At 37.8% G+C, this 16,583-nt stretch overlaps 4 protein-coding genes across 5 annotated transcripts; 3 read left to right on the forward strand and 1 right to left on the reverse strand.

Moving 5' to 3' along the window:
* Positions 1-3,301: 3,301 nt before the first annotated feature.
* Positions 3,302-6,945, forward strand: LOC113678346 (melatonin receptor type 1B). Its single transcript, XM_027195232.2, has one exon. It carries the CDS (start codon positions 4,874-4,876, stop codon positions 5,966-5,968), a length of 1,095 nt encoding a protein of 364 aa, XP_027051033.2. The 5' UTR covers positions 3,302-4,873; the 3' UTR covers positions 5,969-6,945.
* Positions 6,946-7,007: 62 nt separating this feature from the next.
* Positions 7,008-12,355, forward strand: LOC113678397 (dynein light chain Tctex-type 5). Of its 2 annotated transcripts, none has more exons than XM_089187259.1 (2): positions 7,008-8,043; positions 8,676-12,355. In XM_089187259.1, the coding sequence occupies exon 2, from the start codon at positions 8,801-8,803 to the stop codon at positions 9,422-9,424; it is 624 nt and encodes a 207-aa protein (XP_089043385.1). In that variant the 5' UTR covers positions 7,008-8,043; positions 8,676-8,800; the 3' UTR covers positions 9,425-12,355. The 2 variants fall into 2 exon arrangements, with proteins under 2 accessions (XP_089043385.1, XP_089043386.1); XM_089187260.1 differs by lacking the exon at positions 7,008-8,043 and adding an exon at positions 8,316-8,520.
* Positions 8,879-12,355, forward strand: LOC113678396 (dynein light chain Tctex-type 5-B-like). The gene has a single exon (XM_027195281.2). It carries the CDS (start codon positions 11,091-11,093, stop codon positions 11,724-11,726), a length of 636 nt encoding a protein of 211 aa, XP_027051082.2. The 5' UTR covers positions 8,879-11,090; the 3' UTR covers positions 11,727-12,355.
* Positions 12,356-13,920: 1,565 nt separating this feature from the next.
* LOC113678379 (uncharacterized) lies at positions 13,921-16,243 on the reverse strand. Its single transcript, XM_027195260.2, has one exon. It carries the CDS (start codon positions 15,021-15,023, stop codon positions 14,157-14,159), a length of 867 nt encoding a protein of 288 aa, XP_027051061.2. The 5' UTR covers positions 15,024-16,243; the 3' UTR covers positions 13,921-14,156.
* Between the last annotated feature and the right edge of the window lie 340 nt (positions 16,244-16,583).

Consider the following 16,583-nt stretch of genomic DNA (forward strand, 5'->3'; position numbering starts at 1 on the left):
ATATTGAGATAATTCTTGTCTGTATACAAGACGTTCAAAAACCCTCATTATTACATTAGTCAGCGAAATAGGCCGCAACTGTGTGCAATTTTTAAAGTTGGGCTCTTTAGGCAAGGGAGTTATGTCGGCCAATTTCCAAAGATCAGGCACAATGTGATTTTCCAAAGAACAGTTGAAAATATGGGTAACAACAGGAGCGAGGTCGTACGCAAACTCTTTCCAAAACCAGTACGGGATTCCATCTGGACCAGAGGCAGTTCTTTTTAATTTCAGTAGACTCCTGGTAACACTGGAGACCGTTAAAACAGGCATCTCGCTTGATTCCGGGATAGTGACAGTGTCAATGGGTTTATAAAGGGGATCAGTGTTAATGGAACAGAAAAAATTATTGATCTCGCTCGGGGAGATAATTGAGCTTACTTGCGAGTTGGTAGACTTCCTTCCTGTCAGGGAATTGACTGTTGACCACCAAGATTTGGATCCTGCACTATGTTTCTCAAAATTCCCTTTAACTGCTCGAACTTGATTATCTCTGATCAACTTGTTGATTTTCTCTTGAAGAGTTTGGATCTCAATCGAAACAGAATTTCCTGACATGTTACTTCGCCGAATCAATTTTCGCCGTTGGTCCAGTAGATGTTTGATTAGAGGAGAAAAGAACGGGGGGTCCCTATTAGACACACGTACTGATATACCCGGAAAACACTCATCAAACATGGACTTAATCTTGGTACAAAAAAGATTAAGTTTTCCATTCACATCTCCGCATTGATAAACACTGTCCCAGTTATGAAACTTCAACAGTTTATCCATATCCAGTTTATGATGATCACGAACATCTCTGAACATTACAGTTTTCCTTTCAGCCTTAAGTGGGATTCTGGGATATACCAGGACCACAGAGTGGTCAGATCGAACTAGTCCTTGAGTGACCGATACTTTCCTCCAAAAATGTGGGACGTTAGTAATCAAAACATCCAAAATTTTGTTCTTTCTTGTCGGTGTATTTACCATCTGGAATAAATTTAGTTGTGTAAGAAAATCATTGTAATCTAGCTGATTGAGGTCACCACAAATTATAAGGTTGCTGTTAGGATTACCAGTCAATAAATGATCACAACTATTTGTTAGATGTTCCAATAAATCATCAGGACAATATGGCGGATCTGGAGGATGATAAACAGCAGCCACATAAAAGCTTGAGTTGGGAGTTGTAATTTTAGCCCACAAACATTCAAAGGCATTATAAAAAACGCTGTCTAATCGTTCCAACAACCAATCGCTCCTACAGACAATAGCAACACCGCCGCCTGACCGGTCAGTTCTATCCTTTCGCAAAATTGAGTAATCCTTCGGACAAACGAGATGAGATGGAAAATTTGGTTTAAGCCATGTCTCGGAGATGATGCAAATATCGCAGTTGTTTGAGTGCAATTCCATATGCAAAGCAGAAGCAGCATCAACTTTCACAAGTGATCTTGCATTAATGACCATACATTTGGGGATTATTCGGGGTAAAGAAGAAGAGTGAGTAGAAATGAAATGCAAATTTGTATCCTTGGGTCGAAGTCGTGCGCGTTTGGTCGTTGATAAAAAACAGTGGTCAGTGACACGAACTGGAATCTTGTGATGCTGTTGACGAGATCCAAATCTAGAATTAACACCAGCTCTACGACCTCTAGCTCTATAAATTCCCAATGACTTTAAGCGATGAATAATATAATAATCCAGTTTAACCTTAGGACAACAGGAGCGAAGTTGAAATAAATTACGTCGACTGAAAGAAAATCTAGGTCTCGAAGTTTGAAGTGAAGCAGTCGGCATGTAGTTAAAATTTTCCGGACCCGGGTTAATTTCAACATCCACTGCAATAGATAGGTCTTTGATGAAACCTCTTTCAGACAGAGCAGCAACCGTCGAACCATGCTTTGACCATTTGGTGATCGGTAACTTAGTTGAGCGTCTTGCAACAGCAAGGTCTTGACCGCAGCGAGAAGCAGAAAATAGCTTTCGACTGACGCTAAAAGGGCCTTTAAAGGTAGATGGAGGCGAACAGATTGAATTGTGCTTGTCAAGATACTGAACGAACAAGGTAACAAAGCACAAAAGCTTAAAAAAACAACAACGACGACAGTAAGCGGCAGCCATCTTGACTAATTGGAGGAAAATCGAAAAAACAACTTATGCAACTTTCTACAAACTCGCTTACAACTGGATAACCAAAATATTTGTACCACCGAGAGATCCTGTATCTGAGCGACTGAATTTTACCGTTTCAAAATGTATTTACTTTGTGTTGTGCAATTTTGGTCTGAAATCATACTTGTGATTTCAGATCAAAGTAAACTCTACTCAGTTAAATTACCATTATAAATCTGTAAAATATGCGCAAAAAATTATATCTACTCTAAGATGTCAAAATAGAGAGGAATCACAGTTGAAATCAAAATTCACTGCCAACAATACCTTCTGCTTGATTAAATTTGTGCATTATTTTTTTAATTTAGATAAGAAAAAACAAAACGATTTTACTTGGTATTTCTTGTTTAGATATTGCGTCTTATAACCTATTACAAAGCTCATTGTGATGTAATTAAGAAAATTAATTCCAGGTTTAAAAAAATTAATAAATTTATGGCAGGCGTTATCATCAATTTTTTTTTCTGGAAATTCCTCTTCATCTGAATGATAAACGAACGAACGTGCCTGTCAATGGAACCCTAAATTAGGAACAATAAAAATATTCTTATAGTCATTTCAGCGTACAAAATAAGAAAAAAAACTTTGATTTGTATATGTAATCACATGAGGCCAAGTACTATTAAGGATTAATTGCACGAGAGTTTTCAAAATTTTCCAAAATTGCCCGAGTCGCGAAGCGACGAGGGCAATTTGGAAAATTTTGAAAACTCAAGTGCAATTAATCCTTAATAGTACGAGGTCTCATGGGATTACTTGTTTATCAATAAAGGGCAAAATTTATACGAAGGAAAATCACGCGCGCAGTCTATTTTTATCTGGGAAGCCTGTTTAGCGCTACGGCAAATCATCAATCAAATTGAACTGACCAATCGATTCAATGAAATTTTATTCTCCAAAACTGTGTCGTGATACACTGCCAAAAGTCTAGAAAACAAAGCTCATTTCAACAGAGCGTTTCTGCCAACAGAAAAACAACAAAGTGCTTTTAACTGAACAAGGTAATCATGCCCTCTCTTGATTACTAAAAATGCCCTCGATTAAGAAAAAATGCCCTCTCTCTCAACCAATCAGCGCTCAGTAATTTTGCCCTTTATTGATAAAAAGATATAAAAGGAAACAATTGCCATCTTGTGATCTCTGTTTACGTTTCCTTATTTTCATTATTTGCTTAGCTTGAGGTAGAGTGTTTACCCTAAGGTGTGCCATAAATCGTTCTCTGATTTGCGATTATTTTTTTTACATTTTGTTCAAACTGTGACCCCGTATGATTCGTATGAACTCGTATGCAGTAGAGAAGGTCTTATTACCCTGCATTTACTTTGAAATAAAAATGCATGTAAAGGTTTCTTTAATAGTTTAAAGAGACCAGCATCTAATTTCTCTTTACAATATCACCGCTGGATAAAACACTAAGGGCACGAGAATAAAGGAAATGATCACCGACCTAGAGAAGCTCTCGACTGGTGAACAAATTCTTCTTGGAAGTACCACAGGAAATGTATAGGGAATAGTGCGGAGACTGATTTCAGGATGTGAAGGGTTAAAAAAGTAAGAGTTTGCAAATTATGTTTTTTTCCAGCATGATTTTGAGCTTTTGAGATGAAAAAAAAATATATAGATATATATCTAAAAGAACAAAACTATGTTTATAGCGCCAAGCTTGGACTCGGCAAAAGTACGACATTTTAGTTCTTTTAACAGTAAAATTAAAGAAGACTATTCTATTTACAAATGTTTGAAAATTATGGCTTCCAAATGCAAGCACCAACCATCCTAATGCAAATAAAAGGCTATCTTCTATGTAATTTTAAAATCTTTGATTGTCGGAAGATTGGTCGTATAATATCTGATCCTTGCCCAATACTCGTTTGAATTTTAAAATCTTTCCTACAAATTGTGCCAAAAGAGTAGTTTTCGCAGATGAAAAATTCAACCCAAAATTGGTTTGCTCGCACCTTTTTCTTGTTGATATCGGACACAATTCAGACAATAAAATTTCAAATTTTTTCTCACTTTTGATCTCAAAACCACGTTTTGATCATGAAAACCTAAGCAATTTACTTAACTTGTCTGCTCATTTAATTACGAACTCTTCCGTTTTTTTGGCAAAAGGCAATTTTTGACACTCCACTTTTTTCGTTGTTTGATCAAGAAAACTCTGTAGCATTGTCATTAAAACTCGCTCACGACTCCCTGCGGAATACAATCACAGTTGAAATGAGTCTTCTTAGTTTGATATTTAAGCCCTAAGTTCATAACGAGCGGCTTTTTCTGCTTATAATCTTTGGGCGGACTGTGGGGAGAATTGAAAAGAAAACATTAGCTCTGAAAACAAACTAAATAAAGTTGAGTGAAAATTGTGAGAAATTTCCAGCAAGAATGGATTGTGTTCTTGTCAGCGGCTTTAACCGATGACCAATCAGACAGGAGTATTAATTACTTCCCGACTCTTTTGCATTAAGGACAGGTGCATAGAGGAACGGTGTGAATTAAACGCCGAAACCACAATCTAACACTTTAAAGTTATCAATTATATTTTTTCGGAACAACAGCTACCTCACTTCTGGCGAAGTTTTATAGGAAAACCCCCAAGGATTGTGACAAAGTTCGAAAAAATTCGTTCCTGTACGATTAAATTGTGTTTAATAGTACACGCCAGCAGAAGCAAAAGATGGTTTCGCAGTGGACAACGGCTTCAGTTGTCATTACATCCTTACCTCTCACAATCGTTATATTGATCGGAATCCTTGGAAATTTAATGGTTGTCTTTATTAGTACGAAAGGTAATAGAGTTCGTACGAAAGGCCGTGCTCTCATCGCAAGTTTAGCTTTTGCAGACACTTTGGAATCGACAAATCTGCTATTTATGCTTGTATCTGTGATTAGTTATGGAAAATGGATCTTCGCGGAAGAGCTGTGTCAATTAAACGGGTTTATGACAACAGAGTTTGTCATTTCGTCCATGTACAGTCTCACTGCAATAAGTATCAACCGCTACTATATGGTGGTAAGACAGAATTACTATCGCAGAGTTTTTAATGCGAGGAATCAGGCGTTAATGATTGCATGTATCTGGTGCATACCACTGCCATTTGCCATCGGACCTTTGCTAGGATGGTCAAAATTTGAATTCCAATCCGGAAAATGTCTATGTATCTTTTTCTTCAGTCGCTCAGTCGTTTTTTCTACGGCACTCCTTTTCGTTGCTGTTCCTCTGCCTATCGGGATAATTGGATTCTGTTGCTTTAAAGTTTACAAGCAGGTCCGGGAACATTCGCGACAATTGACATCAATGACTACACATGCACCTTCTGTTAACGTAGAGGAGGTACGCATCACAAAGACTCTCGCTGTGGTCATCGGTGCTTACCTAATTTGTTTCATACCAGCTGCTATAATAAATTTAATTGAAATGGTCCAACCCAGCTTTAAAATCCCACTTTGGATCGACATTTTGTCCATGATACTAGTATTTTGCAATCACGCCAATAATCCTGTGATCTACGGTGCGTTGAACAAACAATATCGCCGTGCTTTTAAAGACATCATGAAAAACCTTCTGGCCGGCCGATGTTCTCTGGAGAAAACCTCAGATAGCTCGGCAAATAACAGCGCTATCACTGGCATGAGTCCAGCACCAAGATCGAGAGGATTGTTTAAAACCTCGGCAAAAGTGGCCGCAATTGCTCAGTTGCGGAAAACGAACCAGGCAACCATTGGAATACCTGCAAGAATGCTGGAGCCGACAACGGTCGCTAGTTGCTGAGACATTTTGTACATATGTTGTGTAAATAAAAGAAAAGAAACAGCGTAAAAATGTTCTAACTTAAGGTCATAAAACACAAATAGCTTTTTTTTCAATGCTGCATGATTCATATCGACAGCAGTATTAATTTTTGCCGTGGTAGGTTGAATTTCGAATTCGCATAAACGTGCACGAATGTTAACATGAACCCTATTAAAAATCGTAAAAGTGTAAATTATGTTTTGTTATTCCGCCAAATCTCCAAGTGGGTTTGAGTTTCCTAAGTAATAATTTTCTTGCCTGAACCTAATAGAGTATATTTACTTATTTATCGTTTATCTACTAAGAAGGGTCACTCTACTTCGTCAAACTAAATTGCATATGCATGCAAATCAGTTGAAGAAACTCGTGAGCTCTGAGCTCTTTGAGGGCAGAATGTTATTCACAAAATTGTTACAAAACAGCAGGTGAGCGGGCATTATGGATTTCAAAATGTCATATTTGTTAAATATCATTGGTGGCTTGATCATTAAGGGAAGTGCTCAGGAGAAAACTCTTAAATTTGGAAATAAATTGTTCATCACTCAAAATCTGAGCAGAACGTTATTTCCTGTGTATAGATCGGGACACGAAAAAGAAAAACATTATGGATGCTGCAACAAAATATAAATCATTTATTGAAAACAATATGGTACATCGCCAGTTTAGACATTTTCATTCTTTGCCAATAGATGACAAAAGTATCTTTTTTTCCAATTATTATGATTTCTGCAGTTTAAATAATCAAAACTGCCCTAGTTGGTATTTTTTTTTGCCATCTTCTCGATGGCATTTTCCAACTCTCTAAATTAAACTTGAATTTTCAGAACAATTTGTGGAGAGGATTATGGCTGTATATGTGTGGTTAACTAATTAGATCACCTGCTTTCAACTTTAACAATTAACAAGTTGATTTCAAACGCCACAATTCGGTTCCGCAGTTTTATTTTTGTGTCATAGGGAGCTAAATGCGAACGTGATCTCTTGAAATGTCTGGCTGGCGTCCGGTGCACATTTCGAAATAAATTTTTGCGATCATAAATGCATGGTTTGTTCAAAATAATTTTCCAAAATACTATTAAAGATATTTGTAACATTTAATTGTTTTGACAATATCTCAATACATGAAGTTTCTATCATAGAGGCAGAGACTCCGCGCCATTTATTTCCTATCGTTGGGCCAGAGCCTGAATTCTTGCGTCTAAAAAATGCAAACAGGAAAATTTCATCAACATATGTAGGACTCTTAGAAAGTTTAACGAGCCATTTACGGAAGGGAAATCCTACATTGCCTTTCTTTATCGGTTTTTACAGTTTTTACGACTAATTTTTAGAAGGTGTTAATCTACTATCAGCTCATTGTTCAATTTTAGCTCCTAATTTCAAATTTTCCAAAACAAATTTTATTCAATTTCACAAAACACTGAGAAAAGTAAAAATAACAAAATATTATACGCAATATTTGACCGATAGCTATCATCTAGAATTTGACAAAAAGTATTTCTAAAATCTAGTTTCTGGGCAGCAGTGTCTATTTCCACCGCTTAGGATCCACAGACGAGCAGCTAAACAAATGGCTAATTATCCTCGCTGTTCTTTTCAGGGAAATGTAAACCAAAAAGAACACAGCAAATTAATTTTTGTTACATAAAGCTTAGCGGGTCGTTAAGCGAATTACGAAAATATGAAAGCATGGTTAGTAAAAAAACCACTATCACAAATATGACACCATTAAAATTTTCTTTATTATTATAGTTATTTGTTTCCGTTTTTTCACAATAACCTCTTCAGAATTGACACAAATTTAGGGATTTATAATTTTAAAATCAGACACCAAAGGCCGCGAATAAATATTTACAAATTATCATCCATGAATGTAATATTATTCTATCCTCGTTATTTCATAAATTTATATCCATGTCTTTTGTTCCAATTTATATCGCATATTCAAATTAAAAGCGACACTTCTACATTTTGCCGAAAGTGACCGGCCGGGCTCGAGGTTCAAGACCGACAACATCGTCGGGATATATTCGGCATTTCAGCGAGGTCTGGCGGTAAGATAAGTTGATGAAACTTGCGAGACAAGGAAAATCGGATCAATATCAGTATCTGGGCAACTGCCCACCTACCCCTCCCCTAACCCGACGTTATTATCATTGACTATTGTTGAATTAGGGGACGGGTAGGAAGGCAGTTGCCCAGATACTTATATTGATCCGGAAAATCTTGGAGGTTGGCAAGCATTTGTTTTCGAAAACTGTTATGACAACAGCTATTAAATATAGGTGCGGTTTTTAGATCCATGTACAGTGGAGGCGTGAAATGAGTAAAATAATCTGCCCTCGTTCGTTTTTGCTGAAATCTTTGATCTTTGATCTTCCTCAAAAATGCTAAAACGATTAAGACACTGGTTGTCAGCAAAAAATTATTTTGGCCTTAGTACCGTTATATTTGGTCAAAATTTGGAGTCCAGCTAAATTCAAAAGACTCTTAGTGTTCATGCTTGATTTCACGAAAGGTCAACAGGAGACGTACGTATGAAGATAAACTTCTTAAACTTAGCCAGTCAAACGGAAGGACGGTATAATTTGGGTCAAATGCAATGTGGTTTTTATTTAGTCTTCCGCTTATCTGAAAAAGATAAATTAATCATTGAGTCCCTAATCTCATCATTTATCTATTTCAGATTACGTAAAGCAAATAGTTCTTCTTGTGAGTGATGACATTTCGCGCGCAAGAACATCCCCGAACAACCTATAAAACTCTCTTACCGGAAAAGCAGATTGTGTAAGAACGCGGACATTTTTTACAATGGATGATTTTGGTCCTGTAGTTGGACGCCAAGGTCGTAGCTATTTAAGCCAAGCCCTGTTGGAGGAAAGCGAGGTTCAAAGCCAGATCTCTGTGGGTTCAAGCAAACAGCGTCGCATTTCAGGAGAGAGCACGAAAAGCGATCGGAAAATCTCTACCCAAGAAGAAAGTCGAAAGATTTCAGTTCCTGGACGACGAATTTCTGCTGCGTCATATTTCAGCAGCTGGAAGAAACCAACGGAAACGAGTGCTGTAAAGGAACAGAGAAGGAGGTTGATGGAGAATACTTATCGCCTTGAACCGAAGATTCGACTTCCTGAAGGAACCGTTCGTGCAATTATCACAGAAGCTTTGGATACCTTAAAGTCACATTCATACAGCGCTACTCATTCGCCGTTTATTGCTAAGTTACTGACCACTCGTATACTAGAAAGTGTGAAGCAGTTGAACATTGAGCGCTACAAGTTTGTTTGTCTGGTTACCATTGGAACGAAAGGATCCCAGGATTTAAGAATAGCAAGTCGGTGCCTGTGGGACGATCAGTTTGATACATTTGTCAGTGTTTGCTTTGAAAGACAAGAATTTTTCGCGGTGGGAACAGTTTATGGTGTTTATTTTGAATAGCATTTATTCTCCTTTTGGAGAATTTTCATCCCGTGTTTAGAAACTGATAACAATTGTGGCAACCGTTGCTGGAGAAATTCAATACTGCAGTTTGTGGTCGACATCCTCCATTCAGAAATACTTTACCGTCTAGGACCGACTCCGTGCATCGTTTAAATACGTTAGCGTTCATTTTTATTCTCAGAGACGTCAGCCAACTCCACTGAAGCTACTGATACGCTGTGAGGAGAATTGCGCCAGTGAGAAAGTGAAATTACTTATCTTGTCACTGAATTAGACAAAACAGACTCTAAAATAGCACTGGCTTGAGATAAAAGATCGGGCATTAGGTTAACAAAACATCATGTGGTTAGATTTCGAGATTCCAAAGAGTTTATTAGGATTAATCCGGTAGGAAATACGTTGCTCTCGGATGGGATCAATTATCTTTCAAGTTATCTTTCAATTCTCTTACCTGACGATGTTACGTTTTCTTAATAGCTTTTACTGTGAATTTGGTGTTACATCTCTACAATTATTCCACAGTGTACTAAAAATTCTTAGGATAACTTATAGGGGCAGATCGATCTCTAGAGTCAGAGGTCAGTTTATATTTGTCAACCGATAATAAGACTAGCTATTAAAACTTACCAGAGAATTGTGTATGGTTTACACGCACAATCTTTTAACAGATAATCGGCCAGAATGATCGACGAATCAGTGGCAGAAGTCGAGACTCGTTAAGCGCCGAATAATCTGGTTTGAGAATCTGCGAGATCCAAAAAGAACTCAGTTTATTGCAAGGTACTGCTTTGACGAAATATCTGACGCTAAAATTGTATGTTGAAGTTTATCTTAATTCTTTTCTTATACAACACATGCGACAACGATCGCCACCGTAACACTAATTGAGACCCTCGGTCACGGTTTTCAGGACAATTCCGAGGATTTCAAACCTTTGACAGAAAGGAGTACTATTTGCCTCCCCCTAGAGTGGCAAACTGAAACAAGGTCAATGAAAACATCTGTTAATTATTCAGTCCGCCTTAAAGGCGTTTCTATTTTTCCACACATTTCTTTGATAAGGATTAGAGACTTATGCATCAACTGCTCGCACCTGCGCGTTATTTTCAGGAGGTTTTTGGGCTCACAATTTTTGTCTGTGGCTTTTTCAAGTTCTTTCGCTCTTGTCATTACAAAGAACAAAGAAAAATCTTTCAGTTTAAGCTGAAGTACTTTATCAACAGAATGATAAATTATTTACAAAAAAATACAATCGTAATCTTTTTTATTTAGCAGGTAAATTGGTCTGTGTTTCAGTGATATTATTACATGTTTGCAAGTTTTCAGTTTTTTTTTTTTAGAATTAGCAATAATTTTTCCTGAGACGTAATCAGATGACTCAGACCTAATTCGAGGATTTAAGTTTCCGGCGGTTTGAGAACTTTTTTTTAACAAGAAAACGTAAAGTGAGTAAGCTTTGCTTTTGTGCCGCAAAATTAAAACATGCTCATCCAAGCTATGAAAATCTATTGTTTATGGCGAGATTATTACCCCACTTATAATTGTTCTTTTGGTAATTGAGCCCGTGCGCCAGAGAACTATTTGAATAAGCTAATGCCTCAGTGTTGTAGAAACAGTCAGGCTTCGTTGATCAAACTTAGCAAGACACGCAAACTTTGTGAAAATGAACGAAGGTAGTTCCTCTGGCAGAAGGCAAAGCCATTCTAGTCGCACTCTGTCGGAAGAAACCGAATCCAATGCGGTTTTATTCGAGAGTTCTGTAGAGAAGATTGGACGTCAACGAAGTCCTTCCGTGGAAAGCGAGCAAAGCGTTCGCAAAGTCTCCCAAGAAAGCAACCTTTCGCGAAAGATTACTGGACTGTCAAGACGTATATCTGCCGCGTCTTTCTTCTCCAATTTCAAGAAGCCAGCTGTTGAAACAAAACCAACGGATGAAAAATTGAAGAAAACCTTCGAGAATACGTACCGATTGGAGCCAAAGATTCGTTTTCCTGAAGGAAAGGTTCGGGTGGTGATTCAAGAAGCTTTGGATACTTTAGACTCCCATACATACAGTGCTCATCACACGCCGTTTCTCGTCAAGTTGCTGACTGCTCGGATACTGGAAAACGTAAAACAGCTGAACATTGAGCGATACAAGATTGTTTGTATGATTACCCTTGGAACAAAAGAGTCCCAAGGAGTCAGAGTGGCAAGTCGCTGTCTGTGGAATAGCCACTTCGATACGAGTGTTAGCGCGTGTTTTGAGAGAGAAAAATTCTTTGCTGTTGGAACAGTTTACGGTATTTATTACGAGTAAAAAGCCTCGTATTGAACATAACAGTGAAGTCATTTACTGATATCAGTACTCAGTTTTTTTTGTGAACTCCGGATTTAATTTTCGTAGAGGACGTTGCATGCTGTACCTCGACTTCGGGTAAAGTGACAACTAATTCCTGACTGTTTGTAGACCTAAATCTCAAGCATTTATCAATGCCATCTCTCTTGTCACAAGATCTTTATAAATCAATCACTCCACATAATAATTTGCTAACATAAGTGCGCCGTCAATAAATGAGAATATAATATTTCATCTGTCATTTGCGACAAATCAATTGTAGCATAACAATATTAATTAAGAAGCTTGTGAAATTCGACTTAACTAAATTTTTATGTTTTGTGCATTTGAGTTTTGGCTTTGTAATCCTTTCGACTCTATTGGGTGAATGTTATTAAAAAGGAGAATCAACATAGGTAGTTTATATTTAGAAATAAGGGCATACGGCGGGGATTTACGCTCTAATGGCGCATAGTAAAAATGAAACTGTTTCGACGCATTTAATTAGACAAGTTTTTTGATTGTTAAGAATTTATCTACAAAGTATTTGGATGTCGATGTACTGTTCAAAGCGATCTTAAATTAATTAAAAAACAACTTTTCAAACCTTATAATCATTCTTAATCTATAAACACACACAGCTTTAGTGGTAATCAACGTCACCGTTGGTAAGCGGAATAATCGAAAGCTCTTGACGGTTTTAAATCGATGCTCACAGAGATAAGTGTTTTTAAAACGGGGCAGAAAGATGAATATACTGATTCTTGCTGAACAGAGAACTATCTCCACTGTTAGGAAAAACTTAAGCATTATGATAAATTTGAAATTTTGTATTTTGACTAGACGTCGCAAGACTAAACGGTTGCATGAACATGAAAGCCAAGTTTATGATAAGCAAATATGTCAAAATTTGGCGCATAATTGGAAATTTACTTGTTAAACTCGTCTGTTAAGTGATGAGCAGAATCTTTCCGAAGATTCACCCACTTAATTACTTACCAAATTTATCTTAAAACTGATAAACGTAAGGGAATATTTGTTAGTGAAAACACGAAATATGATTTATGATGAAAGGAACCATTCTGGACACTTCGCGTGCATCAATTGCAACCGACGCCGTCCAGTCGACGTCGGAACTCGTCATGCCTTTGTCTTTGGCCAAAAATTGGACCAATTAATTTGAATTTCTATCACGTACGCGAACTGAAAAATGCAAGAGGCATAAAGACAGACTGACCCCACAATGCTGAGAGAAGATGTAAAGAGAGTAGAATTCGAGGAAATTAGAATTGTTAAGGATATCGAACAAAGAACAGCCTTTTTGTTGATTAGATCAATTGTCAATTACTTTAATTTGCATGCCTAGTTACGATCTTAGTTACAATGTTTATCTTTTTCCCTATTGGTTTGAAATCGGATATTTTAGCGTCACCACGCGCATATAAAACCTAAATTAGCGTCCTTATAAGCCAGAGTTTCGTAAGATTTCACCTTGAACAGCAATAACTTCGTCTTTCGTTCCAAACCTTTGGCACAAGCGGGACCGATATTTTACGATCGTGATCGTGACCGTGATCTAAATAAACACCGTTGATAGTCATCTTGGTTTTCGTGGTTTCATTACGACCGGTAAAATAGTCCCCACATCAGCGACACTTAGAAAACACGCATAGCGACACCCCTCGAAGTTTCCTCTTTCGTCGCAAGCGTCACAAGAATACTTTATAAGGTTGAGTTCCCTTAGAAACAAAGCGATGAAACACCAGTCATGCGCACGTGGATCATTTTTGGCCAGTGGCGCGCCGATTTTCCATGCAGAGTTTTAAAGAAACGTATCAAGAAAAACTTTGTGTCACTAAGAATTGAAACTATGAGAGAAAGCTGAGTATGATACAACTGATAGTAGAGAAGGATGAGACTCTTCGAGCGCAAAAGGTATCTAACTACGTTTCGGCTTCACTAGAAAAGTTATGAGCTTCTAAATTATTAGCTGGTGTGGTCGTTTTCTAACAGCTCCAGTGAAACAATTTGGATTCACAGCCTTATAGCACAATGCAAGGCCTCTATTTAACTTATGCCACTTCAAAGGCTTTTCAACGTTTGCACATGCGCATATGTTTTACTGCGGTGTATCCAGGAAGGGGCCTACCGTTACGTCAAAACAGACGCAAGCAGAGTTGTTTACCTTTCTCTTCAACATTTCAATTGCATCGATAAATTACGTGTACACTGTTTTGCATTGCGACTTGTCAGATTTTAAACAAAGCAAAGACGCTTTTCGAATTGTTTGCCACACCCCATCAGCAAGATTCTTTCTTCTAGACGATATTAGGTTTTCAAACATACCATCTGCCATGAGGCGACCATTTTGAATTTTTCCTTACACGTTCAGTTGTTTGCTAAGTGCCTCTCTTACTCGTAATACACACCATACACTACACCAAAGGCGAACAGGTCTCCTTTTTCAAAATAATATTGAGCATAGCTGTCATGTCTCGGATCCCAAACACATCTGCTCACCAGGCGCACGCTCTCCCCTCTCTTCTGGCCTATGGATACAATACAGATGATTTTATGCCTGGAAAACTCCAAATGTTTAACTTGTTCTTTGATCAAGTCTGCAAGGATTTTGCACATTTTTTGATAATTGCGGCGATCATCGTGTTCCTCGTGTTCCTCAAGCAAGTTTTCTTCAAAAGTTTTCTTGATGATCTCTGTAACTTTCCAGTGTTCAAACATCTTCTCTGGCTCTGTGCGAAAAGAATTCTCTAGAGTTCCTTGCTCCGGGATTCGTTCTTGTCCGCTGGATTGAGTAGTTACGGATGCCCTTCTTGATCTTGTGTATCTTCTCCTTCGAGACGCACCATCCCCCGATCGGAAATGTGGTATCTTTACAGACTCCGAATCTGACGAAGCTGCTTCATTGAATCCAATCGTCGTCACTGTTTTGGATCTTTGTCTTCGACTTCCGCCTTCTTCTGGATCTAAAAAACGATAGGCGGCACTCACGTCTGTTCCTTCAACATAGTGTTCATGATCATTTGCTGAAGCCGTGTGCGTTGTAGCAGATCGCCGCCTTCCCGGAAGCTCCTCTCTGCTGGGCTGAACTAGTTTCTGTACCTGGTTTGATGGATCATCGCAATACGTGACTGCAAACGCTCCCTCGTCGTTTATTTTTTTCTTCTCAGAGAGAAGACTCGATGACAGTTCTTTGATCTTTAGAGCGGTGCTTCGTGCTGCTACGACAGAATGAATTCTTGGCGGCCCTAGGTCAGTCATTTTATGTACAAACCAATCTTCACGCTGATGAAGAAATTCTCACTAAAAAAATCCGATGTGAATGCACCACTCAACTTCCTCAACTGAAATCTGTTTTCGATATCAGTTTAGACCTGTTGTCAATGACTTAGTCCACAAAAGCAGCTTACGCGTGATTTCCGTCTGTTTAATTTGTTATTCTCCTCAAGACGAAAAGCTACTGATATTTGCATTATGTTTGTACAAGAATTTAAAGGTCAAAGTCTCAGACCCTAACCAGCCTTCCAATTGGCTCAATGAAAATAATATTTCACACCAATGTAAAGAAAGTGAGCTGATGGTAATAAACTTGTTGTTGTAGTTTTAGAGCGCGCCGCGACGATATAACGATGGAAATACCTAAGACATATCGCATTAAATCAGAAACCCGTTGTCATTCGTTGAATAATTATCTGTACCCCGGCAAACTTGGCTAGAGTAATTATATTCTAAAACAAATTTTCCTTTTTCTTCTCAGTCGTGAAAAGCATCTTCAAGAAATGATCGATACTTTCGTTTATTTCAAACCTATTTACTTTGCTTAAGATTATAATACAACACTCATTTGAAATTGAAAAACATCTCTCTGACATATCCATCCCAAAATAATGGAAAATAGTTTCTACTTTTTCCTTGATGGGATTTTGTCGCGGTCGTGCAAAATGGCCACTCACCTCTTCCCCTGACGGGTTTCGCGCACTACTCATCGACACTCATTTGTGTGTAATATGTAGCTAACTTGTGCTCGATGCAACACAAAAGCTCTCGATAGATGGCTTGATCTTGATAGGGCGACTAAAGAGTCACTAAAAAATTGTGTTCGAAAGTGAACTATCATTTACATCAACTACGTATACTGCGTGAGAATTGAGCTATTTGGCGTTGAAAGTAATATGGGACTACCTTGGTCTTGCTTTTTCACGTGCCCTTGTGATTGCAATTGGTGCAGAAAACTCACGCCATTCTCATAAATAATTAGATAGGAAACTAAAACCAATCTGGTTTCTCTCGTTTTTCCGCGCTTAAAAAGTTTGCGTGTTTTGAGTTTACTTATAACTTGTTTTTTTTTTTCGATTCTTCTTTATTCTGGCTTTTGTGATTACTTTAATGACGAATGACTGTCAGTCAAAAAATGCGCTTTACCTATGCTGTCTTATGTTAATTTTAGCCATAGCGTGAGTCCTAAATCTTGGTGTAAACAAAGTTTCATTAAAGTCAATAGAATTTATCTAAAACCTTGCTTAAGTCATGTTTTGTACAAAAGATAAAAATAGATAAATTAAACACGAAGTACTTAGAGTTAGAATTTATTACCACAAGCACGTCTTCTTTCTGCGAAGGAAACAGCGTATCAAGACTTCTTTCGCCATTTAAAAAATCTCGGTTCTAATTCTTCAGCTATCAAAACTCTCGTTTCTACAAAGATATTCTAAAAATTCTGTAAACTGTTTACTTGAATTCCTTGGCAGTGAACTGTTAAGACAAGTTTGTGACGTGATCAAAAATGGTCGTTAAGGACATTTCTTAGAATATTTGCTTCAT

The sequence above is a fragment of the Pocillopora damicornis genome, chromosome 11 (assembly GCF_964200805.1).
Source record: "Pocillopora damicornis chromosome 11, jaPocDami1.2, whole genome shotgun sequence".
Taxonomy (NCBI): Eukaryota; Metazoa; Cnidaria; class Anthozoa; order Scleractinia; family Pocilloporidae; genus Pocillopora; species Pocillopora damicornis.